At 37.3% G+C, this 22,514-nt stretch overlaps 1 protein-coding gene across 1 annotated transcript in view; it reads right to left on the minus strand.

Moving 5' to 3' along the window:
- The window catches only part of STXBP5L (syntaxin binding protein 5L), an 81,165-nt gene that overhangs the window by 52,113 nt on the left and 6,538 nt on the right, over positions 1–22,514 (minus strand). The window contains exons 2-7 of the mRNA XM_014066966.2: positions 22,146–22,243; positions 20,712–20,793; positions 18,764–18,864; positions 11,288–11,422; positions 4,510–4,573; positions 656–739 (exon numbers count right to left, since the gene is read on the minus strand). Of these exons, the coding sequence (XP_013922441.2) occupies positions 656–739; positions 4,510–4,573; positions 11,288–11,422; positions 18,764–18,864; positions 20,712–20,793; positions 22,146–22,243 (564 nt within the window). The remainder of the gene's footprint in view (positions 1–655; positions 740–4,509; positions 4,574–11,287; positions 11,423–18,763; positions 18,865–20,711; positions 20,794–22,145; positions 22,244–22,514) is intronic.

The raw sequence follows: 22,514 nt of genomic DNA on the forward strand, positions 1-22,514 counted from the left end.
AATGTATGGCTTTTTATGTTATCTTCTCTAATGTTCACAACTTTCTATGGAATTTCCTGTATAAACAAATCACAAAATCTGAAGAAGAAACATTTAATAATAGTAATTGTCCTGCTGGTACAATATTCCAGGAAATAAGAATTAGGGTGCTTTACCTTAAAAAGGAATGCTAATTTCTTTCTTATCGTCATATTACTGTGAGGATCTGGTTTCACACATTAATGAGCATTAGCTCTAAAGTATGCCTTCTGCCTATTTAAAATCTGAGATAATGTTAAATAAATATTTATTCAATATCTCATTCTTCTTTCAAAGAGCACAGAGCTTAGACATGTGATTATCCAATTTTCTTCTTGAGAAGGCGACTATGACTAGGTTGGAAGCAAATGCCTTGTAGGAACTGGATCTCCTAAAGTAACATGGCAATGTGGTTTTGATAAATTGAATTAGAGGAATATAGCAAGCATAACACAATTATGACTGATCTTGATTATCTCATGTACATCTGAGCTTTGCACTTTTATTTCTTTTTGCTGCCATCCATTCAGTATGCATCATGTCTGAGACAAATGAAAGACATTAATCATTGTAATATTTTAGAAACCAGAAAACTGTACATACCTTGTGCTTTAAAAAAAAGAAAGAAATAGCTTACCTCATCGTAATATGCTCTTAAATCTGCTCTTTTTGATCTCAAATCCCATAATACTATGGTCCCATTTTCATAACCTATTAATAACTGGAGAAGAGGGAGGGGAAAGAAAACATTATCAAATTAATATGTGTTAAGAATATTTATTGTAAAGCACATGCAGCTAAATGTAACATATGCAATAATATGTCAGGGAATTGCGCAGCCAGTGTCCAAATGGAGTCAGAGATGCTGACCCCACCCAGTTTTATATAAATAAATATCTTTACAGTAAACAAGATAGGCAAACAGAAGCATCATCAGGTAAATCAACAGAACAGATAGTACCTTCTTCAACAGTATTCTAATAGAGCAGTACTTAAATATGAGCCAGCAATGTGCTGCAGCTGTCAAAAGCCAATGCAATCCTTATATCAACAGTGGGACAACATCAAGATCATGAGAAGTGATAGCACTACTCTTTACTGCACTAGTAAGGTCACACTCAGAATACTATGTCAAGTTCTGGTTACCACAATACAAAAAATATGCTGAGACCCTAGAAAATATGCAGAGAAAAGCAACAAAGATGATAAGAAGACTGGCAGCTAAAGCATATGATCGGCTAAAGGAGTTGGGTATGTTTAGCCTAACACAGAGCAGGCTTAGGAGTGCAAGATAGCTGTCTACCAATACTTGAAGGTTGTCATAGGGAAAAGGGGGTCGATTTATTCCCCAAAGCAACCATGCCCCTCATATTCCCAAACCTTTTCCTTGGCCTGAATCCACTTGCCACTCCATTTCCCACCAGCTTTATTGCCTGGCTGTCTTCCACATTTCCTTCTATTCCTCCCCTCCAATGCTGCCTTTCTCTCCCATCCTTATCTAAGTCTTCTTTCACTTTGCTCTCCATTTCCTCCCTCTGTGTTCTTAAATGCTTCTCCTTCATTGCATCTCTGCCTTTCTGCTTGGCTGTTCCTCTTTTGCATCACCCTGGCACTGTTTCCCCCTCCGCTACCTGATTCTTCCCAGCACATTCTGTCTCTTCAACTTCCTGCAATTCTCATCCAAGCTTTTCCAGACAGCTCACCACTATTCTCCAGCTTCCCTGTGCTGAATTCCCTCTTCCTTTTCTGCTGAAATACTGAAACTTCTCCAGAAGAGGGAGATAATTTGTTTCTTTAGCAAAGCCTTCTCTGCTAATTAGAACAAACTCTGCATCTCCCCTACTTCTGGAACAGATGGGAAAAGCAACATTTGTTGTTGGTAGAGAAGATGATGAAATGATCTTACTGCTGTATTAATGGGCAAAAACTAATGCTTTTTATATAATGCTATTATAATTACTAAATATAACAAAATGTATTAAACTAAATAAGAATAATGCATAAAAAATAAAGAGATAATAAATAAACTGATATTAAAATAATTAATAGAATAAAAGTGGTGCCACCCTTTGGAATGTGGGTTTTCCCATGCCCCAGCAAATCTATACCTCCCGCCCAGATCCCATGACAAAAATAGGATTCTGTAGTGAATATACATGTATGTATGTTTGTATGTATATATGTATGTATGTTCTAATGGCTTTTAGCACACAATTCCCAAACTTAACACACCATCAGATTACAGTCCTTTAAAAATTATTCTAAGTATAAAGATAAATTTAACAAGAAAGGAACTGTCTTTCCACCCCTAACTAACTTAGTGCAGCTGAACAAGTCACTGAACAGTGAAAAGTTCAAAGAGGCATATTAATTTGAGGTGTTCAGCTTTGGATTTCTCACAGACAATTTTCTATAAGGATACCTTTCTTATATTATATATTTATATTCTTGCAGGTTCATTTCTAGTGTTTCTCTACTGGTGTTCCAGACAACATTTCCTCCTTTCCATGTTCTTGGATTGGTGACTAGCAAGTGGTGTCTTGGGAATGATTGTATCAAGACCCTGAGACTGAGGAGGCAACTGAGAGAAGTGCTGGCCAGATTTTTAGGAAACTCCTCACATACTCTCCAAGGTTTCTTGGGAGCCCTCAGATCATCAAAACAGATTTCCCAGTCTCAACTGGATTAGGAAGTGGTCAAAGCCCACCTTTGTAATTTAACTGCAAAGAAGCTCTCATATTGTATAATTTCACAATTATAATTTGAAGAATAAAAATTTGTAGACAGAAAAATCACAATATCCACAGATGTATTTTAAAAAACTATATTTCAGCCATGTAAGAAATGACACTCCATATTCATAAACATTGTAGCTTTCAGTTCTTCTGAAAGTTTGCTAGACGTCTTTTTCCTTGAAGTCTATTAAATCTTTTAAAAAGCCCACCAAAATGGGTCCGCAATTAAAGGAACCTTCCTCATAATACATTTTCAATCAAGCAGGTTATCTAGTGAATATCATTTGATGACTGAAAATCTCTAGAAATTAGCTAGGTAGCAATCTTTGTCCGCTGAACCTATGTTTACTCTCAGCAATCAATCTAACTAGCTACCTGCGTAAGGAACATAAAAGTCATTATATCTAGGAGAAGGCATTTCGAAATGAATCCTAGAAGGCAATGGCAAAGCTTCCCAGACTCCGTGATTAGGAAGGCATATAAATCCTGTAATAGCACACAACTTTTTAGTGGTTTGTTCAGATCTAAATTGGCAAAGATGCTTTCAAGGCTCCTCATTCTTCCAGTTTAGGTATCTATCATGAAAATGACATAGTCTGGTTCTTAGTTTAATAAGTCTTTGATAGGGAGTATTCTGGTCCACCATTTTAGCTAAGCTTTAGAAAGGATTGTGAATACAGGATATTGATTAGACTAAACATTCATTTGTAAATCCAGGAGATACCCAGATTTTTTCTCAAGTTTAGAATTTGAATAGTGATTTAAATATGAACAGATACTTAATTATTACAACAGTTTTCAAATGCTTTTATGGATACTTTGTATGGAGAATTCAAGATATCTTGAATGGCTTAGCTGAACAGATGGTTTTTAGTCGGTGGTAATGAAGCAGTTTCTGGTGTGGCCTTGGACTCCTGGTGCCAGCTTGGCTTGCCAAGTTTAGGCATCCAGCTGGTAGAAAAGATAGGGGGGGAAAAGAAGCCTGTTTTGTTTGAAAAATCAGTTAGTTGACTTTTTTCATGTTAATTTTCTCATCAGCTTCTACTGCTACAGAATTCAGGGATTCCCAAAATATATATCTACTTAAACAAGTAGTTTTCTTTCAGATGTTTTGCCTTTGTTTTTCATTAGTTATGAAGCGGAAACAAATTATTTTTATTAGTTATGGAGCCAAAGATTTATCTACCAAGGAAGACTCTGATCTTCCTTCTTTAATTGGGCTGGCATTCTTGGACTATCTCCAGGGTGGCCCAGAGGCCAGTTTACTTTTCTCTGGAAGACTACTGGAGGCTGTCTTTCTGACTTTGGAGAGGCAGCATCTCTGATCTGATTGACATTTTGCTCTTAAGGGGAGGGGGAATAAAAATTTAAATCAATATTTATATTGAAGCATATTATAATATTTTATTCATCAATTAAACAGCATTGCATCAAGCAAAACAAAATAAACTGATTGAAAATACATAATTGTCAATGTATAATGAACCAACAGCCTACTTACAAAATATTAATATATACATTGTACAGTTCAGAAGTATTTACTGTATTTGTATGTCCAGGTCAGTAAAATTCTGTTTATTAAAATTTGTTTAACCTTACCCAAAAGGAGTATGCATTATTTTTTCTCCATAATATTGTATTGTCCATACCATTTTTGTGGATGTTTGTGTGTTTAAGTTACCTAATTATCTGTAGCAAAAGGGCAAAAACTGCTAAAACAAAAATACTAAGAAATACTTGAGTACTTCTTACTCACTTTCCCTTCATCTCTCGGGCTATCGCTTAGATGCACAACAGGCCCAGGGTGAATCTTCGTTGATCTGCAAATCAAAATTGAAACTAGAAAAAGCAACTACAATTTATTTTTATTTTGTAGAACTAGCAGATAATTTTAGAGGAAATCAACTAAGAAGCCATGGTGACTATTACATAATGAAACTGAATATGATCCTATTTTCAGTGAGAAAATAGGAAATATGCTCATTAAAATTATTAGAGAATAGGAAGAGAGAAATAGCATCCAGGAAGAGAGTATACCTATTTCAGTCTACTTGATGAGGAACTAATGAACGGTCCACTAATATAACTTTTTAATGAATTTTATACCCATTTAATTTTCATATTTAGTTAAGCTTGCTAAACAGAATGATATGTAGTACTTTGTTAAACACCTTACTAAAGACACAGTCTACAGAATTCCAAGTCTATTAAGAAAACTAGCCAATAAAAATGGATAGAATTAGCATATTTTTGTTCACAGAACATATTTTAATAATCTGCTGTGGAATAGTCCTACATACTAATATTAAATAATTTCTATCAATCTTAAACTTTTGTTTTTCACAACTACCTGTTGTAGAGGACTGGACCAAAATAGGAATTAAGTGAAACTAAATTCTCATGCGTTCATTGGTGTTTGCATAGGATTGTGCTGTTGAAACAGCCATGCAATTATACTTATGAATATTTCAATTTTATAAATGCTTAAAAAAATTAACTGGTGCCCAAAAGAATTCTATTACTACAATAAATGTTTTATACAATAATGATCTTCTTTAACAAGCTAGGAATAGGGCTGATTCAGAGTTATGCACAATATATTCCTAAGCAACTTAACTTTTAAAAATTCACATACTTAAACAGTTCACATAGGCCCGTGATGGTGAACCTATGGCACGTGTGCCACAAGTGGGATGCTGAGCCATATTTGCTGGCACGCCAGCAATCAGCTCAATCTTCCAGAGGGCTGGGGTAGGCTGTTTTCGCCCTCCCCAGGCTTCAGGAAAGCCTCCGGAGGCTGGGGAAGGCGAAAAACAGGCCCAACAGGCCAACTGGAAGTTCATTCCTGAAAAAAAAGGCCCAACAGGCCAACCGGAAGTTCATTACTGAACTTCTGGTTGGCTCATTGGGGCTGTTTTTTGCCTTCCCCAGGCTTCAGGAAAGCCTCTGGAACCTGGGGAGGGGTCACGCGCGCATGCGTGGGGGATGTCACACGTGCAAGCGCAGATGGGTGGGGAGGATTGATTTGGTGCGGGCATGCACACACGCACAATAGAGAGCGCACACACAATTTTGGCACGCCATAAGAAAAAGGTTCACCATCACTGACATAGGCAAAAAATGATTGTGGCTATGGATTAAGGGAGTTGGTCAAAAACAGCTGAAGGATGCCAAATTATAAAAGGCTGCTCTAAGCAAAAGTAAACCTAGAAAGAAGAGGGATTCCAATAAAGCAATTATCCAGGAATGAACAACCAAAATCTTTCATCTCAAATCTGTTTGATACTCATGCTCCTGGAGCTGTAAGCATCCACCAACAACCCTTTGAGGTGAGTTCAGCTGAGAGAGAGTGACTGGCCCAAAGGCAGCACTAGAACTAAGAGTCTCCTAGTTCCAAGCCTAGTTCCTCAACCACTAGGCCAAATGGCTAGCTGGCAGCCTCTGCTTGATGAATTTGGTGCAAGACAAAGGGTTGCAATTCTATCTGTTTTTTTCTGTTTAACTTCATCACTTATTTCCCCCTGTTTCAAATTACGCCTCTTCCATCAGAATCACTCAGTGGCACTTGCACAGAGCTCAACAGGATTGGGCTCTAAGCATTATTACTAAAAGGGTGGGCAACCCAGTGTTGAACGCAAGGCAAGTCTTTTTCTGTGACCTTTGAAAAATGGCTTGTCTCATACACACATATAATGTAATAGGTTGCATTTTATTAAGTTATATACATGTGAATCTAAATTATATAGAATTATAATGTGTACCGTATTTAACACTGAGATAGTGTTCTTTTTCATCCCACCTTTTTAATTTATAACTCAAGGCAAGAAATGTACCTAATGCTCCTACCCTTCTATTTTCACCACAACCACCACCCTGCAAGGTGGGTTGGGCTGAGAAAGAGGCACTAGGCATGACCCAGCAGTTTCATGCCTAGAAGAGGTCTTAAATTCATTGTCTCTTGATTTCTGGGCCAGCACCTTAAAATCTGACTGAACCAGCTAAATAACCCCTTTCTATGAGGGTAAACATGGCTGGCTGAGGAATTCTGGGAATACGATAGGAAGTCCACATATTGTAAATATATGTGAAGGTTGAAAAACATGATCCTAGATATTGAGCTGAAAGCCTGCTCAGAGTGTACAAAGGCAAAAAAGAAATCTGCTTTAGAGAACAGCATGGACTTTTAGAGCTAATGATAAAGCATGAAAGCCCAATCCAAAGTGGCCCTGGTTGTTCTAAAGCCTGCCTGTTCAGCTGTTCAGATATTCTCTCCATCCAGCCTGGCAGCAGCTTCTACCACAGAATTTTGCTGTAGAACTTCTATCCTTCTTGGAAATAGGATAAAAAGGGCTAGGCTCCTCTCTTTAGATATACAAACTAATCTATCAATACAAGTAAAGAGTGAATCCAACAGTTATTGCACAGAATCAATTCAGGAGGGATTAAATCTCTTCCTAGGGGCTTTTGAAATGTCTGTTGCCTAATTAGTTTGTATTTTTCTGAAACTGACTGGTAGCTAATGAGATATCTGGGGTAATGCAAACTTTTTCCATAGAGAGCTCTGAGAAATGGTTCTCCTAGATATTTGCAGGCTAGAGGAGCTTAGGAAGATGCTGCAAATCTCCATCAACATGACTTGCTCTTTAGCTCTTGCTGTTACAATTAATTGTTCCCAAGCAGCTTGCACAGCACGCTTTGCTTTGACTGCTCATAAGGATGATAATGCCTTCTCTGGATGATTAGCTTTAAATAAGGTGGGTAGGCCCTATAAATGACACTGTGCTTGGTTTCTCTTCCTTTATTTTCCTGCATACAAGTAATCCTGATCAGACTAATCCTTTAAACTATGCTGGTTAGCATTTTGTTGCTTAATGCAAAAAAAAAAAAAAGGTTACTCTCTCCTGGTTCCAGCCGAATCTGGCTCTTGTATTACCTTTTTTTGGCCAGCTAAATCTTTCACAATACAAAATCCTCTTCAGTAACAAACTTTTAGTAAATGGACAGAATTCAAAAGTTGAGTCCAGGATGCTGCTCGCATTTGTTGACTATCTTATACCAGACAGTTTGATTTCTCTATCTGTGAATATCCCTCTCTGCTGAATAAAGATCCATATTTTAATGGAAGCTGTTCATTGGAAGCTGATTCAATAACAAGCAACTATAAAAATCCATCAGTTGGTTTAAAAATTCCCAGGAGAAGGCATAATTCATAGTGCTTATTTTGGACCCAGACCAAAAAGTAATTTCTTTGGACTATCTAACAGGCTCCTTAAAACTAACTCCTATCTACTAACAGCTCCATTTTAAGGAAGGGATTTATTTTTGCATGTAAAAAGCTCCTGAAAAGTTGCATTAGGGCAGTGACATGCGGTGAGGTTTATGGCTGGTGAGGCAGTCCTCTCCCCCGACACCCTACTGACTAAAGCACTTTCTTTTGCCTGCAGAGCTCAGGCGGGCTGCCGCGAGCTCAGGTGGGTGAAAGAAAGTGCTTTAGTCAGTGGGGTGTCGCGAGAGAGGAGAGAATGCCTGAGCATTGCATTTATTAAAGAAAAAAAAAAAAGGAGATTTGAAGGAAAAGAGGGAGCGTGGGGTGGGTGGGGCATCAGAAACAGAGAAAGAGAGGAGGAAGAGTGAGCGCGACGTTGCAGCTTTAAGCAGAATGACAGAGTTGAAGCCTCTAAAAATGTGCCCTCTACTATGAGGCAGGAGAACTGCGTGCCTTAACTACCTTGGAATTTTTTAGGCTCTTAACCCTCGCTTAACTTGAGCGCCTAAAAACTAGACACAGACTAGATGAGGCATGTAGTTCTCCTGCCTCATAGTAGAGGGCGCTTTTTAGAGGCTTTTTTAAATAGGCAGTCATTCACGGTGTGGCAGCAGCTAGCCAGCCTAACGTCAGCACTCGCCTTTTCCCGTTTACATTTTTTTTCCTTTTCATGATTGACAGTGGTGAGGCTGCGCCTCCCCTGCCTCCCCTGACTGCACGCCACTGCATTAGGGCTAGGGGAAATAGATGTAAGGCTATGGGAACCAAATTTGAAGCTCATGTCTATAAGTGCACTTGAAGAGCTACATCCTTTATATTTTAAAGTTAAGAGCAGGAAATGCTTAACACAGGGAGTGGGCCGAACCTTTGAAGGATATGTGTGGGCTGCTCTATGTCACACTGTTTTTTTCTCCGAGACAAACACATGCAAGCCTGAACAGATGCCACTGAAGATAGAACTGTGTGGGGTAATTGCCTGAGTTCTCTCCAGAAATCTCCTTCAAATAATCTGGTCTTGAAATAATTGAATAATTAACACTAACTTCTTTTAGAAGACCCACACACTTGATCCCATACTTATGTGAAAGACAATCCTACAATTATAATCTGTGCCCATCAGAGAATGAAGTTGAAAAGTGTAAAACAACTTTTCACTTGGTGGCTGTTTCTGTTCTGGGAAGTCATATCAAGTGCCCACGTGTGATACAAACAGGGCCTTCTTTTGAGAATAGAACTCTTCCAGTGTTTTTTAATGAGTTGGAGAGATAAACCGAATTATCATCAAATCTGAAGGAGATAGGAAATTGGATAGGCAAGCTAATAGTGTAAAATTTCCCTCACAATCACATCAGCTTAAAAGTCTGCTTAGGCCTGGATTGTCCTCTCAGAGAGGAGAGAGCAAGGGGCATTCATGAATGTTATGGGATGAAACTGGAGTCTTAAGAATCTGAAAGGCTTTAAGGACCTCTTTGGGCTATTTTTTTTAAATCCTCCCCCAAGTGCACAAATGAGGCTTTTGGCCCCACGCACTGGCGGATCTGTGAACAACAAAAGGGACAGACCACATGGAGCCTCCAAATAGCACTTTTGCAACTCCGTTCTAGGAGATTGGAATGCCATTGAGAATAATCTTCATAGGTTAGTGAAAATAATAAAATGAAATTTAATAGAGATAAATGCAAAGGTCTTCATAGAAGAAAAAGAAATCAGTAAAGCAAGTGGAAATTATTCCAGTCCAGTAATGGATCACAAGTTGAAATATTGTATGAATTAGCAGTATGTAGCAAAATTGTAGCAGTATGTAGCAAAATTGAATTCACCTATTTAGGAGAATGCAATATGTGAAATGCAATTTTGGGTTCATTCAGTAGAAGTAAACTTTCTAAATCATTGGAAGGAATAATTCTATCATATTTGGCATTGGTCATATCCCACCTCAAGTACTGTACTTAATTCTGCACATTTAAAAAAAAGATAGAGGTGGATTAAGTTGAAAAAACGCAACAAGGGATTGCAGATTAAGTCCTAGGAATATAATTTGAGAACAGGATTTATGTAGCCTTCAGAACTATTGTCTTAGAAAAATAATATGAAAATAATATTACAGTACCTGAGGGGCAAAAAAGTTGAAGAGTTGTTTTATAGGAAGAATTAGTTACAGATGAGAGATTAGGATACATTAAAAAAAGCCCACCTCTCTTCAGAAAAATCAAGAAAAACAGAGAGGGGAAAAATAATGCAGGATTGCAGAGCAAGTAGAACAGCTGGGAACACAAATGTACGCAACTAGATAGTAGATAAAGAAACAGAGCCTAACAAGGAAAAAAGCTAACATTTGGAGGCCATAGTAGTGGAAAAGCAAAGACCGAGAAGCAACAGAAAGAAATATAGTGGAGATCAGGATGCATTGTGTGCTGCACCTGACGATCTACTGGATCATAGTCAACTTGGAAGCCAAACTTTTACTATTGCAGGTAAACAGTCTTTTCAATTTGACAGCAGACATATCTTATGACAGGCAGCTACTATTCTCAGTACCCTCTCTACAGCTTGATGGACTGGATAGCAGAGTTCCGTGCTTATCATGATCAGTGATCTTGTGGTTCATCAGAGAAAATTATCTCACTACTGACTCACTCACTACATCTGGCATCTAATCATGCTCCAGAGCAGCAGTGAGTCATATGCACCCACTTCTCCCATATTAAATTTCCGGACATTTTAAGTTCTCCTAAAATCTGCTTCCTAAATGTGTTCTGCAGACTAAGATGGGCATCTTTATGTAGGCTCAAGGGGTCTACATGAATAAGTAGCTTTTGTGATATCAAAAATTGTGAATGTAACTTGCAAGATTCCAAGGAAAGAAAGATAGTGGGACTAAAAACATTTGGTAGGCAACCACTGTCTTCTCACTTTGCAGCAGCAAGATTGGGACTGGGTTGTAGTACTTTGCTTTCAGTGGAATACATCGCTACAATGCAAAAAGTCAAAAACTGTAGTAAAAATCAGGTTGAGAATTACTAAGAACAGCACCACAGCATCTAACTGTATAGCTTAGAGCAGTGTTTCTCAACCTTGGCAACTTGAAGATGTCTGGACTTCAACTCCCAGAATTCCCCAGCCAGTGAATGCTGGCTGGGGAATTCTGGGAGTTGAAGTCCGGACATCTTCAAGTTGCCAAGGTTGAGAAACACTGGCTTAGAGGATTTGGTTTTCATTTTACAGAATAGTAATAAAATGAACAATTAGTGAACAATTCAAAACTCACAGTTCTATTGCCTTGTTCCACATGATAACATATCCAGAAAGTATGAAGGATTCAATATTTACAATATGTGTATTTCCCTTCTCTGTTCCAACATACAGCCACTTGCTTTGGAAAGGGAGATGACAGAAAGTAATCCTGTGTTAGGAAAAAAGACAATCATATTATATAAAGCAATCAGTTTTTATTACAGACACAGACCAACAGTACAAATAAAAGCATTAAAAACAATAATAATGAAAAATAAACATAAAAATTGACAAAGTAATATATTATGATTCATGGTGAATTATTAGTGTGCAGTTAGAGTCTGTCTAATTTTGCATACAGTATAATAAAATTTGGCCACATTCAGAGAAACTACTTTGTACTGATCTGATAACAGTAGTTGTACATAAAAGAGACCAGTATTTATCGGATATTTTATTAGTTGAGGTATTATAAAGTGCTTATAGAAGATGCAGTATGAAGCCGTGAGCTTTAATTTCCGCGGCTCTTTGTCTACGGGCACAATCTTAGCTCATTTTTTTTTGTATCAGCCCTCCAAAACTGCTGTGGGAAGTGCATTGTGCCATGCTAAGGTTAATACCTTTCAAATTTTTGGGACGGTTATTTGATATAGGTATCTCACTGCTTTAAAAGGGGGGATTTGATTGCTCAAATAAGCATTTGTGAACAGCCCAATCTTGTTGATTTTCAGATCTTTAATATGTTGTTTAAGTGCACTGTGCACACTCATATCCCATCATCAAAAGCACTTCCCTGGAGAAACCAAGATACTGGAGTTTTTATGAAATGGTTCTGAACCACACTGATTCAAAACTATCTCCTCTAGGGAGAGAACTCAAGCCTGAGGGGAAAATAATAGTTTTAATCAATGTGCTAAACTGTAAGCCCATGCACCAAGTTTAACTTTAGACAGTTCTGCCTCCCACCGTAGTACTACTTTTGGGACACTAGCCGAAATATGACTTTTATTAGGAATTTGGATGCACCTTTTCCAGAGGATGTAAAGAAGAGTAAGGTCACATCTGATCACCACAATCACATTATATAAATGTAGTAAAAACAACATATTGCATTTCTCATCTCAGATCATATGAAATAGTGGTTGTTAAACTATTAGTATGGGAAAAACATGTCATAGTTTTGAATTAAAGTCTATTCCTAAGGAGTGAACAAATATCAGCCTAAATTATTAGTGAAGGTTTTGAATCTTCACTGTCAGCAAACTATCCATGATCATTCAAGAATCAGTGCCTTCTGCATTAAAAGGCCCCAATACAGAATAAGGACACCATTATGTAAAAAAAGATCCTACTCTCAGCGTAACTCCAATGTAACTCCACTATCATTCCCAATCACAAAATAAATATAACAACAACTGGGTTGTCTTGTAGCTGAGCTAATTTAATTGTTCAACATCTGGTATGATTTGTGCAGCATCTGCATATATAAACCAGACATATTGGTAAGAGCTCAAAATAGCCTTCTCTGAACACCACATATGTCAGTGATTGCTATTTGTACATTGATAAAATTGAACAAAAAGGTAGGAACGTCTCTCTTTTGGAATAAGAACGTATAACAGTGACCATACATTTTACCTCATATCTAGTGTGTGTGTGTGTGTGTATGTAATAAATGAAAGCTAAGATTCTCAGGACTATGTTTCTCTATAACATCAACAAACATTCAGCCCTTCTTCTATTTTTCCCTTTATTGGGAAGATTTGGCATTCTGACAGTGAGTTTTCATCCACATCTACCTTTTTTCTTTAGTTCCTTTCACCTTGCAATATTTTGGCCCCTAGGTGTAATTAATATGAAGGAGATAAGAGTATTTGTCCATTACTTTCCTAGACCAGACATGAAAGACTAGAGCTAGGTCAAAATATTGGGCTGACAATCTATAGAATACCCAGTCTAGATATATTTGTACCAATATCACAAGTGTGTCTTATTTCAGTTCACTGCTGTTTTTTCATAGAATACAGAAGCTTTTGGTACAACAGGGATCCTTTTACCATAATACAAGAGAGGACATTGACAGTGAGGGATTCATAGCACTCTACTTCAGTGCTAAGACACATTCCCAAAGAAGTAGGGAGCCTCATGCTCTCTGCAGGGGAAAAGATATATTTGCTGGCTATCTTCACATCACATTCATATTTGCATACGGCTCCTGGTCAATCACTGTAATCAAATGCTCTTCATTTCCTACAATCTACCGCTGCTCTCCTGGATGTACAAGAGAAGATGCAACATTTCAGAAAATTGGAAGGTACCACTTTATCCTGCTGTGAGGTTGTCATACGTTTATTTAATTTCCTCATTCCATTAATCTAATCAGGGCTGGCACATTCCAGGTCCACATTTGTGATGGATATATATACATTGTATCCTTATGGTACTCTTCTGTGCTAATGCCAGTTTCACACTAATACAGTGCAAGAAAAACATGACCCGACCCAGACAATGTTGGCAAGAGATTTAGTCCAAGGTACTCCAGCCCTCCATTAGGTAATCCCCCTGTAGCCTCCAAATTTTATGTTCCAGAAAAGCTCTTGCCAATGGCTTTCTTTTCTGTGCATACAGGTGTTAGATTAAATTAAATTAGATTAAATGTATATACCTAAAGAGAAAGCAGCATAATGCACAATAACCAACTCTAAAGTCAGCGCTCTAAAGAAGCTTCTTGGATGAGATGCAAAATGTCTTCAATGAAAAAACAAAGTCCAGTTTCCTTTGGAAAAAAGTATTTTTGGGACAACCATGATCTAGATGACTGAGAATCTCCATAGACAACCAGCTTTAAAATGAATTTTCATTTTTTCTTCTAAGCTTTATCCTCAGGAATGTCTTTTGTAGAGGTAGAGTGGATATAACACTTGCCTGACATGACCCCGACGGAGCCTGAATCTGTGTGGGAAGACAAGCTGGAACCTGAGCCAACAGAGATTGAGGGGGCAGCTTCATTGTCTTTGGAACAAAATGGGAGGGAGGAACAGAGGCAGGATGAACATGAGAGCATAGGCAAGGAGCAAGGATCACCCACTCCTGATCCAAGAGCTCAGAGAGTGGATAGAAGGCATGAACAGCGCAGACTGAGCAGGCTACTCGGGAGAAGAGTGCCCCGCCCATCTTCACAAGACACACTTGGGGAACGAGACTTAAGAAGACGCTGTGGGGTGAGGCATTTGTCGGGAACAAACACTGAGTTCCTGGAGTGTTGAGTGCTGACATTTGAACTTTCCATGAGTCCTTACATTCCTTCTGGCATTCGGAACTAATTACCTGGATCTTTTGCTTCCTGAACTCCTTGATTTGCCCTGCTGGATTTGTTGCTGTGCAGCCCTGATGTACACAGCACTGGGCTGGACTAATTGCAGCCAGAGGCTGCTTGAGGTGTGTGTGTGGGTTTGTTATCACTCTGCTCTGAGACTTCCAGAAACATGGGAGCGTTTGGGAAAATTTAGAGTAATAAAGGGGCGGTTTGAAATGCCAGCTGTTTGTGTTATCTCTGTGCTGTGCCCCAGGCCATCACAGGTCTAGTTTGAAATCTAGGGAAAAATCTATTTTTCTTTCTTTCCTTGAGTTATCTATCATTGGCAAGACTTCTTTTTCTTTTTATATGTCTACCAATGCACTGTTTCATCATTTTCATAGACATTTAAAATAGAAGAGTTTCATGCCAATCTCTCAATCTTAATTCTAACTTTAATCTTCTAGAATATGGACATAGATGGTATAGTTCTTTTTCCCCAAACTCAGTTTTTTAAAAAAAAAAAACCTGGAATGATGATGGAATTAATTTTGGGGTGCTGTTAAAACTATCATTTCCTAGATAAATTAAACCCCCCAAAATATTAAATTTTATAATTATTTTAAAGTAGCCCTAAAAGGCATGAAAATTGAACTACCAATGCACTGTTTCATCATTTTCATAGACATTTAAAATAGAAGAGTTTCATGCCAATCTCTCAATCTTAATTCTAACTTTAATCTTCTAGAATATGGACATAGATGATATAGTTCTTTTTCCCCAAACTCAGTTTTTTTTAAAAAAAAACCTGGAATGATGATGGAATTAATTTTGGGGTGCTGAGTTAAAACTATCATTTCCTAGATAAATTAAACCCCCCAAAATATTAAATTTTAGAATTATTTTAAAGTAGCCCTAAAAGGCATGAAAATTGAACTCAGAGAATATTATAACCTTTGCCTAGCATTAAAATAAAATAAATGAGACATCCAGTCAGGCTTAATCAGCCACTCTCCACGCATGGCATGGATGGGCACCTAGATCAGGCTCATAGGGATGATCTCAAGGTCTAAAGAAGAACCCTACACAAGAGCTGTTCTTTTCTTGACATGTGATGCCGAACGTAGAAGAATTTTGTAGGTTAATTCTGCACTTTGCATTGGGCCCAAACATTAACTGGGAATCAGGGGATGATTCAATAGGTGAAGTGGTCAAACTCACTTCCAGGTAAAATATCTTGCAGTAATCAAAACAAAATGTTATCAGGGCATGGGTGACTGAAACAAGACACTCCTTTTCCAATTAGTGTAACTGATGATGCATAGCTTAGTTGAGAAAGAGTGCTTTATCCTATAGAAGGTGTTTGTCTTTTTAATGGAAATAATTAATCTAAAAGCACTATATAAATATGCTAATCCAGAACAGGTTAAGCATCATTCATCTAGATAAATAGACCACAGACTAATATAATCTTTGTTTCTAGACTGAATTTCAGCTTCTTGCCTTTCATCCTCTCTATCACTGTAGCCAAGAATGGTGAGTAAGCAATTTCAGTGGCTCATCTAAATTAGATAAAAAAGAGGCAGTTTTGTAAATTAATGATGTGGCAATATATATCCTGAATTGACCTCACTTGGCAACTTCTTATAACTATATACATGGGAGAAGGAAGGGGTAAGATAGCATTCTATAAGGCTTTGAACAGAAATTCTCAGCACTATATTTTCTAGATAGTAATTCAAGAATGATCTGAATACAGCAAAGCTCACCTGCCCAAAGATAGTATTTCCAGAAATTTATCATGGTAGAAGGTATCAAGACTGGAACTGCTCTTTCTCATAAGAAAGGAATTATAACTTCTTAAATCCAGACAAGAGTTCAAAACATATATGCTTGGCTAAACTTCAAGAACCTTATCCACATTTGTGAACTCAACCAGCTTACTCTACAAATCACTTTTATATGAGTCTAACCTTAAAGCTGTAGAAACTACAGTTCTGGAATGCATCTGCCTGCCTAAAGAAGGAAAAAAAACGAATGAAGACAAATAAATGTGTCTCAGGATAATGTTGCAGGGTGCAATCTGGGTCAGTCACTGGGACCAGAGGTTTTGACTTCTGAGCTTTAAGACTCGTGCTAGAGCCCAGCATGAAAATAACAGCCATTTGGGGGGAGAAGCATTGGTTGCTGGGTCTAAGTCAAGGTTGTGCTAGCTTGGGACCTTGTTAGCTTTGGAATGATTTGATGCAAGAGGAATCTGCCATCTACAGACCATATAGATCAGAATTGCAAAAAAAATGTGGCCTCACCTCCTTGTCCGTGTGTGTATGTGCATGCACATATATCTGTGTTTACTATTTGTTACATATTTTATGGTTTGTTCAATTCATATAGATGCCCATCTCATATGTGTAACTCTAAGTAGTTTACAACAATTAAAAACATCAGAAATGGTAAACAAATTCAACTAAAAACAACAAACATAAACCCATACTAAAGCCATTACTAAAAATTAAAAACTATATTTAAAAATAAAAAGCACAGACAACACTTTCTCTCCTGAATTTATGTAAAATATTCTGACGACAAAGTTACTCTCTTGCACTCATTGCCTTACTGCTTATCAAATAATCAAGACAGGCAGGCTTGCCCAAGGAAATTAAATTATTAAATAAATAATTACATCATTAGATTAGTATTTATGAACTACGTTTTAAAATGCTGCTTTATATGCCGCTGAATTTGAGCTGCGATGAAAACTATTATTTGTGGGCTGCATTTTCTACTGTCAAATCACAACTATATTGACATTCAAAGCTGCACTAACTTTTCAGCAACATTAACATTATTTCTACAATATAGAGCAAAAATTGGATTCAGAATAAATTAGGATGTCCTTCTGAAGGCTACACTTATCTATACTATTGCTATAATACTATTAATCATACTTAAATTTGTCAAGGATGGCTTTGGACAAAGAATGTGAAAAGTGGAAACTGGCTCATTCCATGCAAAATGCTTGGGCAGAACATTGCTCATACTATTCTTTTTATTTTTTTATAGCCATTTTTTTAAACAATTCTTTTACATAACATTTTAAATATACATTCACATAATTGTTATTTTTCTTTACATTTGTCATTCTTATACATTTGTTATTCCATTTAATAGGTTATAATATACAATTTGGGTTGCTTTATTTACCATTCCTTCTGCCTGTTGTAACGCCACCTTATTTTCCCTTTCTTTTCTCCCTCCCTCCCTTCTCTATTTTCTTCCTTCCTCCTCTCCTTCCCCTTCCTTCTTCCCTTGCCTCTCCCTTACTCCTACTCTTCCTCTTCCCCTTCCTACCCTCTCTTCTTCTCTTTCTCTCCCTTCCACTCTCGTCTCTTTATCTCTTTCTTCTTTCCCTCCTCTTCCTCTCATTCTCTCCTCCTCTCTACTTTTCTTTTTCTGTTGTTATAGGTGTCTCTTTCAAATCTGTTTGTTTTCTTGGGATAGTATTTCCGCAAACCCAAATATAATTTAGTATCATTCCTTATTCCCTTACCTTCGCTAATCTATCCTAACTATGTTTTCCCCCTCTTTATATCTTGCTTGAATATAAACTTGTATATTTAACATTTTCTTTTCTGTTTTCCCCCTCTTGCCCCCCTTTTTTTCCTTTAATAGTGCATCGTCTGGATTCTGTATCTTCTCCTTACTTTCTTTTCTAGCTTCCTTTCTGCAGCGAATCATAAAATCTTCACCATGTCTTGAAGTACTCCGATTCCTCTTTATCCTTTATTTTCATTGTCAACCTGTTCATCTCTGCATAATCTAGTATCTTTTTTTTATTATCTCTTCATCTGTTGGTAACTTATTTAATTTCCAATTCTGGGCAAATACAATTCTCGCTACTGTAGTTACATGTATAATCAAATAAGTATCCTCTTTCTTAAGTTTTTCTGGGATAATACCTAGTAAAAATATCTCTGGTCTAAATTCTATTTCTTGTTGTAACATTTTGTTACAACATAATGCCTATACTATGTGAAGATTTAAAAAATGTGAATTAGGGCAGAGGCGAGGGTCCTTGGACTCATGGGCCCTTTATCCCTGGTTCATCTAGGACTAGCCCATATGCTGCTTAAGCTTACTTGCATAAATGAATAAGGTTTCAGCATTCCAAAAATCAAATCAGATAAGTATATCCAAAAACATTTGGAGCCTTACCGTTCTCGGTTAAATTTCAGGGAATGAAGAATCGCTGGCCGTTTCTGTCTTAGATTCCATAAATGAAGCATGTCATCTGAACTTGCACTAATCAAAGCACCCTAACAAGAAAGAAACATACTTTGTTTTATTATAATTATGCAAACTTTCCTGGGAAAATGGCAATTTTAAAAAGGTAGTTTGGATCATATGTTGCTGTTCTACACCTGCACCAGCTGTACCTTCCAAATGCTCTTCAAGGGTAGTCCCATATAGAACGCATTACAATAGTCCAGTTGTGAGATGACTAGGGGCTGGATGATTGAGCACAGGGAATCCTGGTTAAGGAAAGGGCACAACTGGTGCACAACATGAAGATGTGCAAAGGCTCTCCTAGCCACAACTGCCACCTGTTCCCCAAATAGGACTCACGAGTCCAGGAGAACTCCCAAGTTGCAGACTGGGTCTTTTGGGGGCAGTGCTACCCCATCCAGAGTCAAAGATGACGAAGTCTCTGATACCGGATCCCCATACACAAACCCATTCAGCTTTGATCATGTGACATGGGGATGTTGCAATAGTCATAAGTGTGAGAAAGGTCAGAAGTCATTTTTTTCAGTCCTGTTGTAACTTCGAACAGTCACTAAACAGAGTGTTGTAAATCGAGAACTATTTGCATTACTTTATAAGCAAGGTGGCAAACATGCCTCATACACCTGCCTCCTCTTTGTATTTTTCCAACAACAAGAACCCTGTGAGGATGGAAAGTCTGAGAAAGAGTGATTGGCCAAAAGTCATCTAGTTAGCTTTCATGCTTAAACTGTCAATTTGAAATCTGCAGACCAACTAATCAGATGCAGAAAATTTACCTTTGTTTAATTAGGGCATCTGTCAGAACCCTGACATGCTCATCAAAGAATCACTATATTCATTCTCCTTTATTTATTTCCCCATTTTATGTTAATTAATTCATGCTCTTTAAATTTTCTCCTCTTATATTCCAAGTTACATTTTTTGTAAGTCATGATGATCACAGATAGGCTCATATACGCTGTGCTCTGCTGCTCACCACAGTTTTGGTCAATCAAAGCTTTGAATGATTTTAATAAGACTGAGAAGAAATAGACTAATAGCTCTCATCATATTTATGTACATGCAGCATTCCCTTATTAAAAAACCCTCCAAGGATAATACTGATCAGTTGTAGCACATTTTAAGCAGAATGCCACAAGCTCATCTGAAGCCCAGTATTTCTCCCACTGATCTAGTGTCTCTAATTTAGATTCTAGATTGAAAGCCTAAATGCTATTAACTGTATTCCACCATCTAGGAGGCATATGTGGTATACTGATACACATTTAAGATATATTTATTGTGCATTTATTTAAAATTTCTGTTTATTATTTATGGAATTTATTTGCAGCCAATCTCATATCCGATGACTCTGGGTGACTTGCAGCAAAAAAAAAAAAATGACGATGGAATTTCTATGGAAATAAAAGATCTGTAGTATACTTGCCCATTATGAGCTATTCTGATTTTTATCCTAAATTTTGATAGCATTAGCTATTATTTATAAACTGTAAAAAGCCAAAGAAACAGACTTGTATGAATAATAGGAAATCTAGATCAAGATTTCATTTTCATTAATATCTTTCTTACTTCCAAGCCGAGGTGGCACAGTGGTTAGAGTGCTGTACTGCAGCCACTTCAGCTGACTGTTATCTGCAGTTCGGCTGTTCAAATCTCACCGGCTCAAGGTTGACTCAGCCTTCCATCCTTCCGAGGTGGGTGAAATGAGGACCCAGACTGTGGGGGCGATATGCTGACTCTGTAAACCGCTTAGAGAGGGCTGAAAGCCCTATGAAGCAGTATATAAGTCTAACTGCTATTGCTATTATTTTCTGAGATACAGTGACTAAAACAATCCAATGTCATTTTAGCACAAATCTTATTAATGAAGGCTTACCTCGTTAATTAAAAATTGAAGCTGCAAAACAGCAGCACCACTTTCATGCTGACAATAGCAATCAACACCTGGCCTGCCCAATCTGTTAAGTACCATAGTCAAGGATCAGATTACTTAGGTTGATTGTTGAAATAAGAGAAATACAGAATTAAAGCAGAATTAATCCTTGCTTTTACTAATTAAAAGCAGACTGTGAAAAGGTTTAGAGATTTCTAGAGTTTATTTTCATCCTAGATTATGAGTCCTAAGGATTCATACAGAGCAATTTATTCATCCTACCCCAATATTAGTAATAGTATTCCATTGAAAAAGTATAGAGATTCTGGATCTGGATGACTGAAAATTTCTACAGACCTCTAGCTATACAATTTGGGATGCACACCCTTTGAATGGTGTGGGAGTAAGAATGGATTTCCAGAGGAAAAATTGCAGACTACAGGAACCAGGAACACTACTCAGGTGACCCTGAGGACACAGATAAACCTCCAAGTGCTTCAAGGACCCTCTAAAAGGATGCAAATTACCAGCTGTCTGCAAAGAATATAAATCCTTCCATTCCCCACTATCTTGTCATAGCTGAAGAAGCTTCTTGGATGAGAAGCAAAATGTCTTCAAAAGAAAAAACAAGAAAGTCCAGGTGCCTCATGAAAAAGCACCTTTGGGACATTGAACAAGTAATACTATAGCTCTTAGAGCCACTGAGCATCCTTGATTCTTATTAGGCTGACTTTTCTGGGATACATTACTGCCCAGTGTTGGTATTTTTAAGTGTTTTGTATATCTCAGATGTTGACAACTAATTCAAAAGTTAGCCAAAAGAACTAGAATCCAAATTAAAGTCCAATTTCAGTTGGCACTTTCTAACTTGAATGAGAATAGTCTTTGGGAAGAATTATGGATGAAGGTGCTCTTTATATAATTGAAATAATCATCTAAATGAAATAATCAAATGTCTGGATATTGATAGCATCACTCTGTTCCAAAGCAGGAAATGTGGCAAATACTAGAATGGATACAATTGTTTATGTGGATTATTTCCTGCTACTGTATAAAGCATGATAAAATAATCTCCCACTACTCATTCAAAATGCGTAATTTCTTCCCCATTATTTGATATGTAATTATGGTCTTTTCCAGATACCATCGGTAGTTCTTGAATGCAGACTTCTTCCTTCAGATATTCCACAATGGCTGAGACAAAACTAGTTCCAAAAGAAGATCACGTTATCTAGCCAAGTCCATAATTATGAAACAAAGTGAGGTCCAAGAACCAACACGAGGCACATAGGACCAGAAACAAACTTTGGTTTATACTGTCACAAAAAACAATAGCATAGTTTAAAAATTATTCTGTATTTATCTGAATAAAGAGGAAATTAAACAAACTGATAGAACTGTAAAATGTAGTTGAAACTGCCCAACAGCAAAGGATACATTCGTATTGCACCTCTTCTTGTTCCAACAGCCAGAATCTTTTGAACTGGGTCAAAAGCTAAAACGGTGGGCAGATATGGAAATCCATGACGAACTGTCTGCAACAGAAAATATAAATCTTAGCTGGGAAAAATAATTGTACCTCCTAGATATGTTTTCTATACTTCCTTAATTTCCTTAATTTAATTCCTAAAGCAAATAAAAAGCTGGGGGGCCACTCAGTGATTTTTATAAAATCAATTAAGTAAGCATATAGGTTTTAATGCACTGAGCAGATAAATTGTATGCATGCACATACATATTGCAAACTTTGAAATAAGACTAAATGTAAATTTTATTTTGAAGCATGAAGAATTTTCATGGAAAATT

This window comes from Thamnophis sirtalis, unplaced genomic scaffold, assembly GCF_051295495.1.
Source record: "Thamnophis sirtalis isolate CommonGarterSnake01/CBP01778 unplaced genomic scaffold, rThaSir2_p1.2 scaffold_5, whole genome shotgun sequence".
Taxonomy (NCBI): Eukaryota; Metazoa; Chordata; class Lepidosauria; order Squamata; family Natricidae; genus Thamnophis; species Thamnophis sirtalis.